Raw genomic sequence first — 22,251 nt, 5'->3', positions numbered from 1 at the left:
AATTATTGGATAGACGCAGGACTAAAGCATTGTGTTATTTCTTTATGCCATTAGAAAAACCCTAAATATCAAAATAATCACTATATTTACTGTTATTTGTTTATTTTGTTTTTTTACATTAAGCTTTATATATTACTAGAGGCCTGGTGCACGGATTTGTGCACTGATGGGGTCCCTCAATCTGGCCTACACCCTTTTGCAATTTGGGCCCCCTCGGGGGATGTTGGACTGTGGGGATTGGGCCGAAACCGGTAGTCTGACATCCCCTGAGGGATGTAGCAGTGTGTGAAGCGGCAGGTGGCTGGGGAGGAGCCCGAGCCGGGGCCAGGTGCTGCGCCACTCCCGCTCATCCCGGCCCCACTGTGCCTGCTGCCGCCACTTGGTAGTGCTGCCGTGGAGGTGGGAGAGGCTTGCGCCACCGCAGCTGTGCTCACCAGCCGTGAGCCCGGCTTCTGGCTGAGTGGTGCTCCCGCTGTGGGAGTGCACTGACCACCAGGGGGCAGCTCCTGTGTTGAGCATCTGCCCCCTGGTGGTTGGTCAGTGTGCATCATAGTGACCAGTTGACCGGTTGAGTGGTCGAGCAGTTGAGTGATCAAGTGGTCAACTGGTCGCTTAGGCTTTTATATATATAGGTAGAGAAAATACAATTTTAAAGGTTTCTACAGTCTTAGGCATGACTTATTATCCAGTTTTTTTTTCTATAGGGACACTTTTCTATGGCATGAGACTTAGAATACAGAAGTTACCTTACAGGCAAGTCTTCAGGGACATTTATTAGAATTAATCTACAAGGTCCTAGCCAGTTTTCTGAGTGGTTAGAGTGTTGGCCTGCAACTGAAGGATCTCGGGTTCGATTCCAGTCAGGGGCACCTGCCTAGCAGTTTGATTCTGTCCAGGGCACGTGCCTTGGTTTCAGGGAGGCATCCAATCAATATGTTCTCTCACACTGATGTTTCTCTCTGTGTGTCTCTCCCTTTCCCTTACACTCTCTCTCTCTCAAAAAAAAAAAAAAATTAGTCACAAAACGATTCACATGTTTTATTTACTTATTTTTCTTTTATTTGATTTGAGAGAGAAAGGGGGCGGGGGAGAAACATTGATGTGAGAGAGGAATATCAATTGGCTGCCTCCCACACTTGCCCCAACGGAGGATCAAACCCACAACCTGGGTGTATGTACCCTGACTGGGAATTGAACCCTCCACCTTTTGATGTATAGGACGATTCTCCAACCAACTAAGCCACACTGGCCAGGGCTGATTCACATCTTTTACATTACAACCTGTCAGCATTACATTTAAATTTCTTTCTTAATAGTTTTATTTTAAGAAGACTTAAGCACATTGTTTTTCCATTGATAAAAGATCTGTAATAGTAAGCGAGGGTCTTTGAAGTAATTGAGAAGAACAATGCAAAATTATCAAAGTACATAGTTAAAGCCACTCTATATAAAATGTAAATAATATTCTTCATCTCATTTTGGAATGAGTGTATATTCACATGATTTCTTTAAGTGGGTTAATTATTCATGAAGGACTATTGAATATATAGAATGAGGTAAAAGGTTTACTGTTCATATGGAAAATAATACAATAATTAATAAAAAATAATACAAGAATAAATTCTGTGTTTTGTGTACTCACAACTGTAAACCTACTTTTGCCATGTCCTGTATGCACAAAATAACTGAGAGAATTTTTTGTTTTTATCGATTAAAGAGAGAAGGGAGAGGGAGAGATAGAAACATCAATGATGAGAGTGAATCATTGATGATCGGCCGCCACCTGCATGCCCTCTACTGGGGATCGAGCGTGAAACCTGGGCATGTGCCCTTGACTGGAATCGAACCTGGGACCCTTCAGTCCACAGGCTGATGCTCTATCCACTGAGCCAAACTGGGTGGGGCTAGAGAGAATATTTTTAAAATAGTGAGTTAACTTCACATACTCAAAAGTAAGATTTTTTTCCCCTTTTACATTGTGTATACCTGCAATTCCTTGTTGGCACGGACTAAATAGACATTGTTCTACCACCTCTGCATAAACCATATTTCCATTCTGCTGTGTGTGACACACTGTAACTGCAACTGAATTAGTGACCCTTGCTATTTGAATGCCTTTTGATTTATAGTTCATTTTTCTTGATGATCCACTGACTCTTGTTACTTAATTTTAACTGCTAATATCAAGTTAGCTGTGGATCTTAACAAAACTCTTCTCTAAATTCCTGCTCTAATTTATATTGCCAATGTCTTTCCATTAAATACTTATTTTTTGTCTCCAAACACATCATTTCTGCTTTGAATTTATCTTAACTATGAACTGTTTGAGGTCTTACAATAATTACATTTTAGATCTTACTGGCTACGTCATTTATGTTGTCAGCAAAAGTAAAACAGTATGCCAGGCTAGCGTTTGGTTTTGTATGTATTCTTATTATGATACAAAAATGATGAGATGCATATCTTTCTGCATTAAATTAGCAGTATTATGTTTTCTTGCACAGTCTTCTTTGGGCTAAACCTTTTTTTGCTTCCAACTTGCTTTTGCTTCTCTTTCTCAGTGGACTGCATGCCAAGTTTCACATGTTTTGTACCTCATTCGTTAGACTTTCTGTAAATTTCCTTTCATTCTTTTCTGTTTTCGTCCTCACAGTGACTTCTGCATGTGAAAGCCTCCCCTCTCTCTGTAACATTTTAATTATTGCTTTCTATATTTGTGCATTTCATTTGTTCAACTTTTCACATTCACTATAATTATTAATTGTCATACCTAATATTGTTCATCAACTCATAGATTGGGCCTATCTTTTTGTAGATAAACATCAGCATTAGGTCTTTTGGGATATATATATGACATATGCCATTCTGACAATAAAATGTTTGTAAGTTTGTAAGTTAGGGTTTGGGTAATAGGTGACATTTATCTAAAACACATGTGCATGGCCACTTGTTCTACACATTTAGAATGTTAAATCTCATAAAATCCCTACCTTTCCATCATCAACTTTGTGTTTCTGCTTTTTATTTAAGCAGTATAACCCCCCTTGAAGGAAAAGCATTGGTAGGGAATGTTAGTCCCAGCACCTTCAAGGCAGGACAAATCATAATGCATTTTTGCAGCATCACACACAGGTTCATATTGTAGGACTCTCCTTTGGGAGAATTCCTTAAATGACTCATTTCTATCATCCAAGAATGATGGACTGTAATTGGTATTTTTTTTCCTCCATGCCAAGCACCTGCCACTTCACTAGCTATTTATCTTTCTTTTCCTTTTTAGAAGTTCTTCCTGATAGTTTAATTTGTAAAAATATTTTAAGAATTTATTGAGGTCAATGAATATGTTGGAAATTTAAATTTAGGTATGTGATGTTGGTTTTAAAAAAAGGGATGGGGTGAGGGCTTCCGTAACCAGGGCCTGTGGGAGCTTGGGATAACTTGAAAACAAGATGCCCTTCTAGCTCAGTGAATTTTAGGGAAATTCATTATGGTCATGCTATAAATGGTTTTCTTCAAGGAATTCAGGGGATGACTTTCCCTCTAGCTCCAAAATAATATGGCAGTATGCCTTTAGGATAGCTGTGGGAAAGCGGTTGTAGCAAAGCCACAGTCTAAATAAAGTGCTGAGTAAAATTCTCATAAGCTGTTAAAACTGGCCCATGCCGTATAAACTGCTATAATTTTATAAAGAGCTAATAAAAATATATTTTTGATGAATTGATTGTTTGAAACATTGATTGTTACTGGGAGGGCTTGTTGGGGCTGCGAGTCACCCTCACGTGGACCTCTTGTCTGTTATTTCTGGCTGGTCAAGGTGTCTTTGGGATGAGTCCAGTTGGCTGCAGACTACTAGGGAAGCTTCCTGGTTTCCCTGGTAGCCACAGTTTCCCTAGCCAGATGGGAAACAGTTCAAGGTCCTCTGGGCTTATTCAAAGGCAGTTTGTCCTAAATGGATGTTATTCAAAAACTGTCAGAGGTCACCCAGGAAAGTAAAAAAATATGTACTCATGGAAAACCAGGATAAAAATAACCCATCAATTTTGAATAGTCACTTAGCTGAACCATGGCTCATCTGAGTCCATCGATTTTTTTCTAATTGTCTCAAAGTTTACTATAGACACAATGTATTTATATTCCAGTGTTAACCAAGGTACATAATTTAAGAAAATGGCTTTCTAGATTAAAGAAAAACAAAAACCCAGACAATCCATGAAGGAGATATGGTAAACAAGTTAATTGAGAAGCAGAACAACGTGCCGGTTTCACAGAATAGGACAGTGGCTTTGCCCCCAGGCTGGGTGGCTGTTTAGAGTTAGCCAGCTCCATGCACACAGTGATTTTCATCTGGGCATTCATTTTACGGTCCAGATTCTCCCTCTCCCCGGAATTCCTCTTTGTCTCTATCTTCTGCTATCATTTTATATTTTTATTGATGCTCATTCTATTGATCTGAGTCACTCCACAGTAGTTTGCTTGATGTTAAATATTGTTGTGCCCAACTGCTATGCTAGTGGAGCTGAGAAATACATTCTATGAACACAGAAATGTATGATCTAATTGTGTCCCAGCAAACCAGGCTGCTTAGCATTGCTCTTATGGTAGTCCTTTGATTGAACTATAAAGCGTAAGAGGTGCCTGTATAGGTTAGATAGTTTGGGTTTTCCCCTTGGGTATTTGATTAATTGGGATCAGCAAATATGAGGGTTGATAATAAAATACTTTATTCTGATTTGCTCATAAAGGGGATGGATGAGTAAGACGACTATCTCAGTATCTTTTCACTGAGTGCTTGGAAAGCATTTATTACCGGTGAGTCCTGTGTCCTTCACTCATCTAAGGCATGCCATAGGTCCTTTTATTCCAAGAGAGAAGTGCTACGACACAGAATTAATGTTATACTGTTGTAATTAACTAGTTATTAATAACAGGATAAGAGCAAAGGGAAGGCCAGACATGATGGACGTGTTCCCTGTAAAACACTGGGGGAGGGAATCACATAGGGAAGATACTGGCCTGTCAATCACGCCTGGTAAATAAAGCGGTGCCCTCAGGCAGAACTTGGCAACTCCCATATTATAGATAAGTTTAGACCTCCCAGAAAAGGAATGCGCTACAGATGAAACACGATATGCCCCTTGCATCATGGGGCACATGTGTAGCAGAGGCGGTGGCCACTTCTGTGGTTCTGGCACAGTTTTTAAATGTCACAACTACTGACCTAATTCAATAACCTTGAACTTCAGAAAAACAATGTTTTGGTTTCTTTGCTTTGATTTCTTGACACAGTAAACTCTCAATCCCTCTTTCTCACTCTGTATTCATTTATTCTTCCATCTACCCATCTATCTAATTTTAAACATTTTTTTTTAAGAGCAGACAAGTTATCTTTTTAAAAAATATATTTTTATTGCTCTAATCGGTTTGGCTCAGTGGATAGAGTGTCGGCCTGTGACTGAAGGGTCCCAGGTTCGATTCCGGTCAAGGGCATGTGAAGTATGGTAGCAATCATCTCAGGTAGAAACTGTAGTTTAACTCTAACCCTGCTGTTGGGTTTAACAATAGAAAAGTTACTTTGATTTTCTGAATTATATAAATCAGGGGTCCTCAAACTTTTTAAACGGGGCCAGTTCACTGTCCCTCAGACTGTTGGAGGGCCAGACTATAGTTTTAAAAAAAACTATGAACAAATTCCCATGCACACTGCACATATCTTATTTTGAAGTAAAAAAACAAAATGGGAACAAATACAGTATTTGTATTTGCATGTGGCCCGCGGGCCATAGTTTGAGGACCCCTGATATAAGTCATCCCATTTGATTGACTACCCTATTGATTTTACTGTGAATATTCCATTGGTTGTGGTCATACTGATCTTAGAAAGCACATTTTCCTTTACCTGGGAAGGACAGCACAGTTATCACAAAGTCAGAGGGCTCCAGTTAATGTGTCCCTGTTGACTCAGTGTTCCGGAGACCCAAAACTGTAATTTAGATAACATACTTAAGTCTGACTAGGTTCCTCATTCCAGACCCCAGGGCTCTAGATAATGTGTTTCTGTCAATTCAGTGATCCGGAGACCCAAAACTGTAATTAACATGCTGCTTCTGCTTCTGTAAACTGCTTTTTCGCAAACCAGGTTCCTCATTCCAAACCTTGAGATGTAATCAATACCTTTGTGATCTTTGCCTATATAAGTCTGGTTTTGCCACCATCTTATCACTATGAGATTTGGGGAATGGCCCCTCATAGTTCCGGATTGCAATAAATGTGACTCTTTAATTTTTGAGGCGTCCTTCTGTGTTTGGCGGGGTACATTACAACATATGTACCTAGGTTGCGGGCACATCCCCAGTAGGGGGTGTGCAGGAGGCAGCTGATCGATGTTTCTCTCTCATAGATGTTTCTGACTCTCTATCCCTCTCCCTTCCTCTCTGTAACAAATCAATAAAATATATTTTTTAAAAATATATTTTTTTATTGTTTTCAAGGTAAGAGAAGTGCAGAGAATGCTACCTAAAAAATGATTCCATTTTTAAGACCTATTTTTTATTTCTCCCATACTCCAGATCCCACCATACAAAGTCAGGGTTATGCTGGCAAAATCATACAGACTATAACCCAACCCAGGTTTGACTGCCTGTTGTAAAGAAAGCCGAACTTGTGAAATAGGTACTGGTGTAAAGGAAACAGGTGTATTCAAATGTCAGCATCTCAAGAAGATGGGGGACTCCTATCCTCAAAAACCCATCTTAATATCGGTGCAGGCAGAGATTTTTTTAAGGATGGAGAGGGAAAGCAGAACAAAGAGATAAGGGGAGGGGTTATGGACTTGTCCTCACTCCCAGGAGTGAAGGGAAGGGGAGTGAAGGGGAGTATGAATATGCAGTTTCTCAAAATTCTTCCCCTCCTTTTAGTGCTATTTCTCTTCCTACAGGAGTTTGTAGATTTAGGACACACATTTAGGTCTTCACAGCTGGCGCCAAGCAGCCTCCCCGCCTTCCCCCAAAAAGGCTGCTCTAAGGGGATGGGGGGAGGGCTAGATAAGAAATGAAAACATAGGACTTTATTTACATAAGCTAAGAAAACAGTTGGCTGTAGCCTTGAGAGAATGCAGAATATGTAACCTTTATTGCTTAACTTAAATGTTAAATTATGAGTACAAAATCACTGGGCAAAAGACCCCCACCAGCATATTCAACACAATTCTGTATCAGGTTTCCAGAGAGTTTCAGGGGTCTTGGAACATGTATATTTATATATTTTTAATTTTTTAATTTTAATTTTTTAATCTTTATTGTTCAGATTATTACAGTTGTTCCTCTTTTCCCCCCCCATAGCTCCCCTCCACCTGGTTCCCACCCCACCCTCTGCTCTTAACCCCCTCCCACACTGTCCTCATCCATAGGTGTACCATTTTTTTTTTACTTTTATTTATTTATTTTTATGTATTTTTTATTATTATTTTTTTTTATTGCTTAAAGTATTACAAAGGGTATTACATATGTGTCCTTTTTTCCCCCCTGCCCTTGACAGTCCCCTAGCCTCCCCTATCCCCCAGTGTCTTATGTCCATTGGTTATGCTTATATGCATGCATACAAGTCCTTAGGTTGATCTCTTACCCCCCTCCCTCCTGCCCCCCAACCCTCCCCAGCCTTCCCGCTGCAGTTTGACAATCTGTTTGAGGCAGCTCTGCCTCTGTATCTATTATTGTTCAAAAGTTTATAATGGTCTCTATTATCCATGAATGGATTCCTTTTGTTTGGGGCTCTCTGCACTTCTTGGACTTGTAAGTCTATTTCTTTCACCAGGTAGGGGAAGTTTTATGTCATGATTTCTTCAAATAGGTTTTCAATATCTTGCTCTCTCTCTTCTTCTGGCACCCCTATAATTTGGACGTTGGGACACTTGAAGCTGTCCCAGAGGCTCCTTACACTATCTTCATATTTTTGGATTCTTTTTTCTTTTTGCTTTTCCGGTTGGGTGTTTTTTGCTTCTTCGTATTTCAAATCTTTGACTTGATTCTTGCGATCCTCTGGTCTGCTGTTGGGAGTCTGTATAATATTCTTTATTTCAGTCAGTGTATACTTAATTTCTAGTTGGTCCTTTTTCATAACCTCGTGGGTCTCACTAGATTTCTTGCGGGTCGCTTCCCTGTGTTGATAGAGTGGCTTTCTGTGCTAGGTGTCCTATAGGGCCCAATAGCTCAGCCTCCCCAATTACTGGAGGTGGACACTCTTGGTGCACCCCTTTGTGGGCTTTGTGCACAGTCTTGTTGTAGTTAAGCCTTGATTGTTGTAGGTATCACTGGGAGGAATTGACCTCCAAGCCAATTGGCTGTGAGAATCAGCTGTGTCTGCAGTGGGAGAACTTCTATGCTGGAGACACCCTTCTGGGGCAAGACTTACTTCAGTGGGGCTTTGGTGCTCACTGAGTCTGCCTCCTGAGTGTGTCCCTTATGGATCTGAGGAGTTGTAATCTGGATGGTCCCACTCTGACCACTGGGTACACTGGCTCTTGGATCTCTAAGGAGGTGCTAATTTAGCCTCTGCCTGAGGCTACCCAGCAGGAGCCCAGCTATGAAGCAGTGCAAGCTGCTGTGGGGCCTTGGGCCTTCTTTTGGATGTTCTGGGTTTCTCTGATCCAGCTGCAGTTTGTTAGGTAATTTTCAGATTACAAAGGGCCAGGCCTTTCATATGCGAAAGCCTCTGCGCACAGCTTGGGTGGGGCGGGGTCTCAGGGGATCAACAGGGCGGAGCAAACAACTATGGCTGCTCCTCAGTCCTGTCCTAAGAGGCCCCGCTTCTCAGTGTCCCAGTAATCGTTGCAAGCACTTCTGAGAGAAAGCCACCCTCGAGTTCAGACCAATGCCAGACAGTCCAGTTTCTCCCGTATGAGTCTGGGTCCCCAGAGACTTGCCTGGAACTGGAGTTCAGAGTGGTCAGGAGCTTGAGACTCCCTCCTGGCTGAAAAAGACAACGGCTCCCCAGTTGCCAGTTCTCTCCATGTGCACCGCGTCCTCAGTTGCCAGCCCTTTCCGCGTGCACCTCCATACCTCTGCACTTTACTTCCGCACCTCCTCTGAGTCTCAGTGTGCTTTTCTCTTTCCTTCTAGTTGTAGAATTTCCACTCAGCCAGCCTTCCTGTGGTTCTGGATGATGTGTGTTCTGTCTTTTAGTTGTATTTTTAAAGTGGTTGTTTGAGGCAGCAGTTTCCGGTGTTTACCTATGCCACCATCTTGGTTTCTCCGGAATGTGTATATTTCTAAAAATATAAAAGTTATACCAGAAATCAATGGGCAATACCAAACCCTGTTGATTTATGACCACTGCTTTTTTTAAAAATTGTAAACTAACACACTTTGTTTTTTAAAAAAATCAATACAGTACAATAGGATATGTAATAAAAGTCAGTTCATCCTTATTTCAGACCCCAGTTCTACTCACCCAGAAAGCCACCATCGCAGTTTCTTGTTTCCTTCCAGAAACCTTCTCTATAGTGTACATGTACACATTCACATTATCCTTAAAGAAAAAAAGGAAATATACTTAGAAAGTTCTTGTTATTTGAGGATAACTGGACTTGGAAAAGTTCATATAAAGTGAATCCACTTAAAGTTAGCACATATGTTTCATAGTAAATATTGATTGAATTCCTGCTTCGTGCCATGTGTTTTCTTAAAGAGAAGATGTATAATCCAGAATTCTAATATTTTTATTGCCAGACTTCTAATGCCAACTCTGCATTGGTCAAGCTTAATGGAAGGTCACAATAGTAGTTACAATAGTTACAATAGTAGTAGGCTTAATCTCTGGCATGACTTGAGACACACAGCCTCATTGTTTTTTGGTGGTAAAATACACATAAAACTCATTATTTTAACCATTTTATTTTATTATTTTTTATTTTCTTAAATTTTTATTTATTGATTTGAGAGAGACAGAGAGATTGATTTGTTGTTTCACTCATTTATGCATTCATTGGTTGATTCCTGTATGTGCCCTGATGGAGATTGAACTCACAACCTTGACATATGGGGACAATGCTCTAACCAACTGAACTACCCTGTCAGAGCCCATTTTAACCATTTTAAAGTGTAAGATTCAGTGGCATTAAGTACATTCACAATGTTGTTCATCCATCATCACTATCTAGTTCCAGAACTTTTTCATCACCCCAAAAGGAAACCCCGTAGCAATCACTTTCTATCCTCCTCTCCCCCAGCTCCTGGTAATAACAACTCTGCTTTCTTTCTATATGGATTTGTCTATTCTGGATATTTCATGTAAGTGGAGTCATATGTACATATGTAGCTTTTGTATCTGGCTTCTTTATTTAGCATAATGTTTCCAGGATTTATCCACATTGTAGTACTTCATTTCTTTTTCATGGTCAAATAATATGCCATTATATGGATATACCACCTTTTATTTATCTATTCATTGGTTGATGGACATTTGGGTTGTTTCCACCTTTGGCTTTTGTGAATGAATATTCATGTATAAGTTTTTCTTTTAACATCTGTTTTCAGTTCTTTTGGGTATATACCTGTCAATGGAATTGCTGGGTTCATGTGGTAAGTCTAGGTTTAACTTTTTGAGGAAACATCTAATTCTTTGAATCTCTCTGATGTTTGTCCCTTTGTTCTGTACCATAATATAGATGTCTCCTTATATCATTAGTCTTCCAAACCAGGGAAGATTAATTAATTAATATCTGGATTAATTGATTAATATTTGGTTATTAGTCAAGTTTAACACTCTGAAATTAGCATTATAATAGTAAGTCAGGTGTCACCACATATTAAACTTTAAATACAGAAAGCTATATAGTATTGATTTTATATTATATGTCTGCTCTTAATGTAGTCAATGCACTGGGCTGTCAGAGGTAAAAAAGATCGAATGCTGGAAGAACCTGACCAGATTCATACCAACAAGATTGAAAATGAGGAACAGAACGAACAAAGAGAAATAAAGAAAGAAGAGTTGGGCTCAACCACTGAGAAGATGGAGCAAAAAGAATCTGAGTCCTTGGAGAAGTCATCCTCCCGACAGAGTCCAGATTCTTCAAGTAAGTCATGTTATATAGCTTTGCAGACAAAGAAAGTCTGAATCTTGCCAAATTTAAGGGTTGGCTTGTCCTTAAACACTTACTTAGCATTGACATGGAAACTAGATGATACATTCTTTTTTTAAAAAAAATTAGTTTGATATTCTTTTAATATTTTATTGATTTTTTTTTACAGAGAGGAAGGGAGAGGGATAGAGAGTTAGAAACATCAATGAGAGAGAAATATCGATCAGCTGCCTCCTGCACACCTCCTACTGGGGATGTGCCTGCAACCAAGGAACATGCCCTTACCGAACCGTACCTGGGACCTTTCAGTCCACAGGTCGACGCTCTATCCACTGAGCCAAACCGGTTAGGGCTAGTTGATACATTCTTTAATACAATCCTGGTAAAGGGAACTTTGAGATATTTCTGGGAGTGTCTTCCTCTCCACTGAACTAATGTTAGCTAACATTGGGGAGTTTACTATGTGCAGGAATGTTTTCACAGGAATTAGTTTACATCTATTATCTCCTTTAATATTAATGTTACACATATTTATTTAATCCTCCCTACAAGTTTGTGAGGTTGGTATCAACATTATTCTTATTTTACAGATGAGGAAACTGAAGCCCAGAGAGGTTGAGTAATTTTCTCAAGGTTATGGAGATTGTGTGGCAGGGCAGGGGTCTGAACTAAGGCAGTTTGGCTTCAGTCTGTTTCTAAGGCACTGCACTATCTTGAGAAGATGCCTTATCTGAAAGTAGCTCTGTAGACATTCTGAATCATTTATAGATCCACGGGAGCAGGGTGTTAGGAGGTTGAAATCCTGGCTCCCAAACTACACATCCTGACTCTACTACTTATTGTCTGTATTACTTGGTAAAAGTTACTTAACTTCTCTAAACCTCAGTTTCCTCATCTACAAAATAGAAATCATAATGGTACCTTCTCAAAGACTTATCATAAGGATTACATGAGGAGATCCATGCAAAATGCTTAGCACAGTGATTGGTCTTTAACAGGCCCTGGGTAAATGTGAGCTATTATTATCATTTCTTTGTTTGTCTGTGTAGCCATTCCACTGTGTGTCTTGTGTCGATAGGTGTGTTATGTACACACATTGTAACTGTCCTTCAAAATCTTATTTGATTTCCAGGGTTGTGATTCAACACTCCATTAGATTTTAGCCTTTAAACAGAAGGTTCCTGAACATCCTTGAACACCTATTTAATAAAAGAAGACAAGTAGATAGTTTGTGGTGAATTATAATCTTTCTAGAAATGGTCACTTCAGATCTCTCTTTGGGGAGAACTTATAAGTGCTCACTACTTTTGGGAATAAAGATTCTTAGAGTTGGATTCAGGTTTTAACCAAAAGATCATTTTGTAGCCTGTACATTGACTGCATCAGCCTTGTAACTGGAAATGTGTTACAGCAAGCTGATCAAAGCTGAAGCCCGAATGTTAGGAAATCGGTTTTAAGCAACACACCCATGCAAACACTCCCCCCCCCCCCGCCCCCCCAACACACACACAAAGGCAAACATGCAAATGTTTCTCCATTCAGCCTTGGAAAGTTCAGATCTGTCCCTCTCTAAATCCTGGAGGGTGCCTGTGACTTTCTATTTTGGATTCAGACTTCACCAGAACTTGGGGTGTTGGACACTTTAGAGACTCAGGCATGATGCTGAGGCCCCACTTGACTGCCTGTCATAAGAATCTGAAAATTTCTTTCTTTAGAAAAGTTATATAGCCCAGCCAGTGTGGCCCAGTGGTTGAGCGTTGATAAGAAGTTACTTTTTGGCCCTAACTGGTTTGGCTCAATGGATAGAGCGTTGGCCTGCGGACTCAAAGGTCCCAGGTTCAATTCCAGTGAAGGCCATATACCTTGGTTGCAGGCACATACCCAGTAGGGAGTGTGCAGGAGGCAGCTTATCGATGTTTCTAACTCTCTATCCCTCTCCCTTCCTCTCTGTAAGAATTCAATAAAATATATTAAAAAAAAAAAAGAAGTTACTGTTTGGATTCCTGGTCAGGGCACGCACTCAAATTGTGGGCTCGATCCTCAGTAGGGGGTGTGCAGGATGCAGCTGATCTATGTTTCTCATCAATATTTCTATCTCTCTATACCATTCCCTTTCTCTCTCTCTAAAATAAGTAACAACATATTTTTAAAAAGTTATAAACATGTGATAAACCCCCCAAATAATGAGCTTATCATTTAAAAAAATCAAAGAATTATATACAAACAATAACTTAGTGTCTACCCCAGTCTCCCATCTTTCTCTGTTTCTGTTTCCTAAAGTAACCAATGCAGATGCCCAGGTGTGTCTCCTTCCATACTGTTCCATATGCTGATACAAGCATATATGAACAACAGTATATGTTCACTCGTGAGGGCTTTAAAAATATAGAACAGCCATACACTGAGCACATTTCTCTATGTTACACAGGAGGCTAAGAGCACCGTGGCCTTAACCAGATCCCAGCTTTTCCAACCATGAGTTGTGTGGCCTTGGGCAAGTGAATGTGGATGAAAAAAGGCTTTCTATGGAAAGTCACCGCACAGGGTGATCTGATCATAAATTCCTAACCGGGCAGCTGGATTCAGGTGTTAACCAAAATCCTGCCCCAGGCATGTAACTGCTTTAGCAAAAGGCTTATCTTGGCCTTAATCAAGTTCTGTCAGTGGCTTCCGTGCTTCTAGGTTAACACACCTTTGAAATGACTCTTCAGAGCTCTCCTAAACTGTGACCACCCTCAAGAGAGTAATCAGATCGCCACCTTCATGTAATCCTCCTTTACATTCCCTCCTTAATCTCAAATACACACAGAAACTACAAACTGTTATTCAGGGAAACATTTTTCTGTCTATTGAGATCTCACTTCCAGGCATATCCTCTGTTTAACTCAAACAACAAATTTTTATAAAAATTCTCTACAGGTTTGGACATTCTTATGTTAATAAGAGTTAATCTCTTTGATTTTTTAAAAAATCTGTATACTAGTGGCCTGGTGCATGAATTCATGCACACTGAAAGAAAATTCATTAGAAGAAATATTTTAAAATCGCTATTCGCCCTTTCTCTATAAAGGAAGTGTCAACCAAATTCATGATTGACAATGACAGATGGAAACACACTCGTGCGATTGGCACCAGCGAGAGCTTTATATGAATGGCGCATGTGCGAGTCAACTTAGCCTTTTATAGATATAGAATAAACTTGCTTAGTTAGACCTGCTTTCTGATTTAGGTAAACTTTTTCCAGCCCAGTGACGCACCCCCAACTTCTCTTTCAGATAATTATCAGCAACACAGCAGTAAATATCAACACGGAGTAGATTATTATTGTAGATCACACAGGGAGAACAAAGGGTAAAATATTTAACTGCAGCAGTGTTTGACTATATTCTATGCAGTGAGAAAACCTGAAGTCATTTTCAAAGTTCAGCATTTCTTACTTCTTTTCATTTGGGTCAAGTTCCTAAGCTTTCCAAATCTCCATTTTTCCGGCTAATGAAAAGAAAATAGGATTCCACGGAGTCTCCTATCTACCTACTCCAGGACTTCTATGAGGATCAAATGAGATGAGGCATGGGAAAACACTTTACAGATATTTGGTTACAGTGTAAAGTGTTTGCACCTGGCTATAAAGCAAGTCATGTTTCTGGGCTGAAGAAACTCCAAGGAGGCTAGTCACTAGGGAGAGGAAGCTGGGCGTTGCTACATGACGTCATTACCCAGATGGACACTTAGCATATTAGCCTTTTATATATATTATATATATAGATAATGGTTAAAATAGTAGTTTCTACTTTGAAAGGTTATGTTTTTGGTATAAATTATTACTATCTTACAGTAATTGATTAAGTTAAGCAGACTTTTTGAGGAGTAAATAACTTAATATACATAAAATGTTTCCATCAGGCATATAAAAGTTTTTTGTGTGTGTCAGATTTTATTATTATGGGACTTCTCCTTAAAACTTTACTTTTAGAATTAACTCATTGTTTCTAACAGCTGATAAATATTCCACAGCGCAGATATATCAATCAGGATAAATTGTGAATGAAGTGGAGGGGGTGAGAGGAGGAAGGATCCTCGTTCTGAGAGCTGTTTGTTGGAGAATAAGAATCATGAAATTTTGCCAAAGGTTGCATTTACCAGTATTTTCTTTGTTTTGTTTGTTTGTTTGTTTTTGTTCTGTTAATCCTCACCCAAGGATATTTTTCCCATTGATTTTTAGAGAGAGTGGAAGGGAGGGAGGAAGGGGGAGAGAAAAAGAGAAAAACAGGGGCCAGGGATTGAACCTGAGACCCTTGGGTTGGAGGGCCAACACTCTAACCACTGAGCAACACTGGCCAGGGCCTACCAGTATTTCTTAGTGTGGTTTAAGATATTGTTAGCTGTTCTGAGTAGTGCCTTAAAGTTGGAGTTTGATATACCGAAGTGCAGTTCCATGATTATTTATAATTTCATTTGACTGTAGTGTAAATTTTTATAATGTCAGCATTTAAGAAATATTATTCACGTCAGCTTTACTAAGCCCTGAGAGGCTGCTCACATAGCTTTTAAGCATACTTGTTAATTTCCTCAAGCAATGCTTGATATTTACTTTGGAGTTTGCCTTTTGATGCTCTTATGTGATGAGCCATCAAATAGTCCCCGTCATCCACTTGACTTCATTGTAACCTGTAAAATATGGACCATGGCATCTGCAAACCAGTGTGTGAGACAATCTCACCTTTTTCTCTTTCCATTTAAATATGCAATGAATGGGGCTTCTGATAAATACTCTTTTAAAATCAAACTAGAGGCCTGGTGCACAAAAATTTGTGCACTCGGTGGGGGGGGGGGGGTCCCTCAGTCCGGCCTGTGCCCTCTCACAGTCTGGGACCCCTTGGGGGATGACCACCTGCTGGCTTAGGCCCGCTCCCCAGGGGATTGGGCCTAAGCTGGCAATCAGACATCCCTCTGGGGGCCGGCTTGTTTGCCCTGAAGGGTGTCCTGGATCAGGGTGGGGGTCCCCACTGGGGTGCCTGGCCAGCCTGGGTGAAGGGCTGATGGCTATTTGCAGGCTGGCCAAGCCCCCCGGCGACGGAAGCTCCCACCCTCTCCTTTTTTTCTTTTTTCTTTTTTTATTCTGGGATTTATCTTCTATAATTGAAACTTTGTAGCCTTGAGAGGAGCTCAGAGCCAGCCAGGGTGGGCGGGAGGGAAGCCTCCTACTCGCTCCAGTTCTGTGGCCACAGCCAGCTGAAAGCAAGTATCTGGGGTTTATTTACCTTCTATAATTGAAACTTTGTTGCTTTGAGTGGAGCTCAGAGCCTGATGCAGCAAGCAGGAAGCTTGGCTTCCTCCATCATTGGGGCAACCAAGCCTCCTACTTGCTCCAGCTCTGTGGCTGCTGGCTGCCATCTTGGTTGGGTTAATTTGCATATGGTCACTCTGATTGGCCGGTGGGCATGGCTTAAGCCATGGCAAAGGTACGGTCAATTTGCATGTTTGTCTTTTACTAGTGTAGATAGTTTTCTGTGACATCCAGGAATAAAAACAAAAAGTCAAAGGTAGCCCTAGCCAGCTTGGCTCAGTAGATAGAGCGTCAGCCTGTGGACTGAAGGATCCCAGGTTCGATTCCGGCCAAGGGCACATGCCTGGGTTGCGGGCTCAATCCCCAGTAGGGGGTGTTCAGGAGGCAGCCGATCAATGGTTCTCTCTCATCATTGGTGTTTCTATCTTCTCTCCTTCTCCCTTCCTCTTTGAAATAATAAAGAAATATATTAAAAAAAAAAAGTCAAAGGTAGCAGATGCTGTTGCTGTGCAGTCATGTCCTTGGGGCTTCTGTCCACCCCCAGGCCGGGCCCGCCTGTGTGCCTCGCATTGGGCTTCCTCTGGCAGAGGCCTGCCTGGCAGCGGGTGCGATGTGAGAGGATGTGGTCAAGCAAAAGGGAGAAAAAACCACTTGTAATCTTACCACCTCAAGAACATACCACTGATCTTTTGGTATATTTTTATATGTTAGTGTACTTAAAACTAAAAGGGCCACATTGTCCATATTTTGTGTGTGCTTTTCAATTACAGGTTGTCAGAAAGAATTTCCTGTTTGCTTTTTCTCCAAATGGAAATTCTTTAAATTTGTTTTCTGTGATAATTCTAAAGAAAGTGCAAGCAGATCCTGTTTTTCTGAGATAATCACTGTCCACAATTCTGTGTACATTTTTTCTGCCTAGACTTTTAGATAACCGTTTAAATATCAATGGAAGCATATTTTATTTTTCTGTAACCTGTATTTTCATTAGCAATACTAGTAGCCCGGTGCATGAAATTTGTGCACATTAAAAGGGAATTAATTCCCCTAACTGGTTGGCTCAGTGGATAGAGCATTGGCCTGCGGACTCAAGGGTCCTGGGTTCGATTTCGGTCAAGGGCATGTACCTTGGTTGCGGGCACATCCTCAGTGGGGAGTGTGCAGGAGGCAGCTGATCGATGTTTCTCTTTCATCGATGTTTCTAACTCTCTATTCCTCTCCCTTCCTCTCTGTAAAAAATCAATAAAATATATTTTTTAAAAAGGAATTAATTAGCAGAGATATTTTAATATTGCTATTTGCCCTATAATAGAAATGTGAAGAGATGAAAGGAAATTAGTAAAATGTATATGAAAATAATATATAAATTTATTAATAAATAAACAGTAACAAAAGAATATAACAACAACAGAGGCATGATATAAAAACGACAAAAACATGATATAAAAACAACAGTGATGCAAACAACGACTGATAAAGTGATTAAACTTATTCTAATATCTCCCTGTACCCCACATTAAGAGTGAAAACACTTTCAGAGTGCTTGACTAATTTCCCTTGTGCTGAAGTACTTAGAACTTTAACTGTAACATCACATGCTCTTCAAACTCGAGAGAAAGCAACATATAACTGACCATGTGTGAAAACGGGTTCAGGCAGGAATATGCCTACTCTGTCTAGAGTTTGTCCTTGTGATTTATTAATAGTCATCACAAATGCTAGCATCACGGGAAACCGTCGTCGAATCAATTTAAATGGGAGGCCAGTGTCAGATGGGGACAAATTAATTCTTGGAATCAGAACAGCCTCTCCTTCTGCAGATCCTGTTAATACTTCAGCTTCGATAATGTTAGGTCGTAATCTTTTGATAATAAATATGGTACCATTACAAAGACCCCAATTACAATTGAGACTTCTCAATAGCATGATGATTGTACCCACTTTCAATTTTAATTTATGACACGGCATTTCCGAAGGAGTAATACTATTAAGAAATTCAATGGGAAAATTTTCCTTTTCAGGATCATCTGTGGAATCAATAGAATCATCAGTCAAATATGTGTGAAAATCTCCATCGAGTATATCCAAATTTTCTTCATTTAATTTTTGAACATGCTCATTTTTTGGACAAAGAATTGCACGTTTAGATATATTTTTAATATTATCTATAGCAGTGGTTCTCAACCTTGGCTGCACATTAGAATCATGTGGGAATCTTTTTAAAATCCTGATTCCTGGGCCTCATCCTCTGGAAATTGTTTCTTTGTTATGGGGTGGGGCCACAACATCAGTAACAAAGAAGCAGAATTAAAACTTTATTTTGGGGAGCCGCTACAGTGTTTTGGACAGATTCAAGCCTTGGACTGATGAAAGGGTACAGTCCTCTCATTGCCACGTGCAAATCCCAGCTTGGAGAGCAGGGCCCTCCCAGCACAATTATAGCCAACAGCTGTAGTTGTAAGCTTGAACCTATGGTCCAAACAAGTGGCCCCACATGCCTGAGTGATGTAGGCATGTAGTTGAGTAGGATTGAAACCCAGGAGAATGTTGTAAACATCTTGGTCCCGCCCTTACTTTGCCTTGTAGCATCTGCTATAAAATAAAGGCATGGCTGTGGGCATGGTCACTGCCTCTCAGAGAAGCAGTGTCCCACCGATACCCGGCTTTCATTCTCTTGTCTGTCTTTTCTAAACCTTTAAGCCGCCCCCACTCAGGTTCACCCTGGCTGTGCTGGCGTAGCACACTTTAGAAAAGATATGCCTCCAGGCTCCCAGGGAAGGTTCCTGCCTCAAACCCCGCCCTTACAGGAAACAGCTCCAGGAAACAGCTCGGGGGAGGGTGCAGCTGTTGCCAAGACAATCCCTGCAGGACTGACTTCTTTCCGCTTGGTCGCAGTGGTTGTGGTCGTGATGAACACCCCCCATGGTTTTTATATAAGTAGATTATAAACAACAAAAATGACAAAAGGCATACTTATTCACTGCAGAAAAATAAGAAGACACAAATAAACAGAAAAGGGCATTAAAAAATGAAAATTACATCTATTCCAGCTATCCAGGGATAACTACTGTTAACAATTAGGGGTAATTCCTTATAGACTTTGAACATTTCTTATAGAAATACCCACGTAAATAAGAAATTTAAAAATGAGTCCGGCTGTTGTGGTTCAGTGGTTGAGTGTCAACTTATGAACCAGGAGATTATGGTTTGATTTCCAGTCAGGGCACATGCCCGAGTTGCTGGCTTGATCCCCAGTAGGGGGTGTGCAGGAGGCAGTCAGTTGATAAGTCTCTCTCATCATTGATGTTTCTATCTCTCTCCCTCTCCCTTCTTCTCTCTGAAATCAATAAAAACATATTTTAAAAAAATGGGATCACACTGTTTTCTAACTACTTGTCACAGCAGTATGTTATGAGCATTTTAATATGACTGTAAGTATTAAAAATTGTTAATGACTATATCACAGCCTTTTAACCAACTTTCTATTGCTGAATACTTGGAATGTTTTTTTTTTTTTTGAATATGTTTTATGGATATTTTTAGAGAGGAAGGGAGAGGGAGAGAGAGAAACATTGATTGGCTGTCTCCTGCATGCCCCCTCCTGGAGATTGAGCCTGCAACTCAGGAATGTGCCCTGACTGGAATCAAACTGGTGACCTAGGGATGCATGGAGATGATACTCAACCAACAGAGTCACACAGGCCAGGGCTGTTTTTTTATTTTTAAAAACATTTATAAAAGGTATCATGTTAAACATCTTATAGTTAAAACCCTTGAGCACATCTGTGATTATTTCCTTAAGATAAATTTTCAGAAGTATAATTGTAAGGTTAGTGTTTATGCATTTTAATGAGTTTGATAAATATTGCAAGTTTCCTACCCAGAATAGTTTTGTCAGTTTACATTTTCTCTAGTAGAGGGAAAATGACCTTTTATCTAATTTTCAACAAAGTTGTTTATTACTCTAAAAAAATAAATCTTACTCTCATGGAATACATTATTTGTATCTCCAGAATCCTTTACCATTGACCTTTTATTTTTGGCAGCTGTTTGAAAGTTGTTTCCAATTTCCTTGCAGGTGAATTGTCAAAATTACCAGCACTTGGAGGCATTATAAATGTCCTTTTTTTTATTAAGTTTAAGCATGTGAGATCCTCTCATCCATATAAAATAAATCCTGTTCACAAGAATTCAACATCCTGCCCAAGTTAATCAGTTTCTGTAAGATATTAATAATTCATCCCAAAGACTTACCCTTACATTTCACTTATTGCAGTGAAATCTCACCAGCAAGCTGTCCTACTATTACAAGCTTGACTCCTTTGTTCCCACTTCTGATTTAAAAATCTTCTCTTCTCTCCTTCAAAGGTTTTTCAGATGTGAACAGTTGGCACCTTCATTTCCGCTGGTTTGGGGATGCTCCTTCAGAACTCCTGAGGAAATTCAGAAACTATGAAATATGAAATGTCCCTGCTCAGTAGGAGGGAGAGCGAGTGAGCAAGACCACCGCCTGTGCTGCCAACATGCAGTCTTTGTCCAAATCTTTAAAATGTCATGTTATATGCCATGTTTGTGAATCGCTGAGTACCGATTGATTCCTCCACCCTTGAACCCATTCTCACAATATGTCTTTTAAATTAGAGAAATTTCAGAAGAAAATTTAAAAGAAAATTTAGAATGTTCTTTTAATATTAGAACAAATTAAGCCTCTTAGATCCAGAGTGGATTGTATTATGTGTGTTTTCCGATAAATGCTATTTAGAGAAATCCATTTTAAAATCAATCTCTGTATTTAAAAATTTCATTGATATATGATGATCTCTATTAGTACGGAATGTACAAGAAATGTTTTCTGACTCTGGACTTAAATTGAAATGTGAAATTACTTGTCTAAACCCCATAGAATGAAATAAATAATTTTCCCAAAGTTCATAATGAATGTAGAATTCAACTTTTTTTTTTTTAAAATAATCTGAATAGGTATTTCGACTTTAATTTCAATACTTGTAAATTTAAAAGGTTATTAATTTGAGGAAACACATCCCTACCAGATTTTTTTTGTTATATAGCAAGTGATCAGAAATTTATTTTCTTACAGTTTGAAGGCTTGAAGTCCAAGATCAAGGTGTCTGCAGGTTTGATTTCTCCTGAGGCCTCTCTCCTTGGTTTGCAGGTGGCTGCTTTCTCACTGTGTCCTCACATGGCCTTTCTCTGTGCATGTATATCCCTGGTGTTTCTACTTCTTGTAAGGACATTGGTCATACTGGATAAGGGCCCCAACCTAACAACCTTCTTTTAAATTAATCATCTCTTTAAAGACCTTATCTTCAAAAAGGTTACATTCTGAAATACTGGGAGTTGGGACGTCAATATATGTATTTTGGCCCTGGCTGGGTAGCTCAGCTGGTTGGAGCGTCATCCCCATACGCCAAGGTTGAGGTTTTGATCCCAGTTGGGGCACTTGAGGGAATTAACTAGTGAATACATAAGTGGGTGGAACAGCAAATCGATGTTTGTCTTTCTCTCCCTTCCTCCCTCTCTAAAATCATTACATAAAAAATTACTTCAAGATATGAAATTTGGGGGAACCCAATTAAGTGAAAACCTTTCCCCCCCAAATATTCTTGTTTTATTGATTTCAGAGAAGAAGGGAAAGGGAGATTGAAATGCCTGCTACTGGGAATTGAACCTTGACATCCTGGTTCATAGGTCAATGCTCAACCACTGAGTTACACTGGTGGGGCGAAAAAAATTTTTTTTTAAACAAATACAATCCTGTATTGGTTTCCTTCATTTTATTTGAAATTTTATTGTTTTGTCAAATCTGTAGAGAGAATGATTTCTATCAGTATTTTATCACTTCATTAAAATGTGATTTGGCATTGTTACC

The 22,251-nt window shown here is 39.8% G+C and overlaps 1 protein-coding gene across 4 annotated transcripts in view; it reads left to right on the top strand.

The window, feature by feature from the left end:
- Positions 1–21,291, top strand: part of DNAJC12 (DnaJ heat shock protein family (Hsp40) member C12) — a 48,668-nt gene extending 27,377 nt beyond the window's left edge. For all 4 annotated transcript variants that reach the window (XM_036336869.1, XM_036336868.1, XM_036336870.1 and 1 more), the window contains 2 exons: positions 10,867–11,071; positions 20,730–21,291. In XM_036336869.1, coding sequence (XP_036192762.1) covers positions 10,867–11,071; positions 20,730–20,824 — 300 coding nt within the window. In that variant the 3' untranslated portion in view covers positions 20,825–21,291. The remainder of the gene's footprint in view (positions 1–10,866; positions 11,072–20,729) is intronic.
- Positions 21,292–22,251: the final 960 nt, after the last annotated feature.

Source organism: Myotis myotis, unplaced genomic scaffold (genome assembly GCF_014108235.1).
Source record: "Myotis myotis isolate mMyoMyo1 unplaced genomic scaffold, mMyoMyo1.p scaffold_m19_p_15, whole genome shotgun sequence".
NCBI classification, from domain to species: Eukaryota; Metazoa; Chordata; class Mammalia; order Chiroptera; family Vespertilionidae; genus Myotis; species Myotis myotis.
The sequence above is the reverse complement of the archived record's forward strand: the minus strand, read 5'-3'. Positions and strand labels throughout refer to the sequence as shown.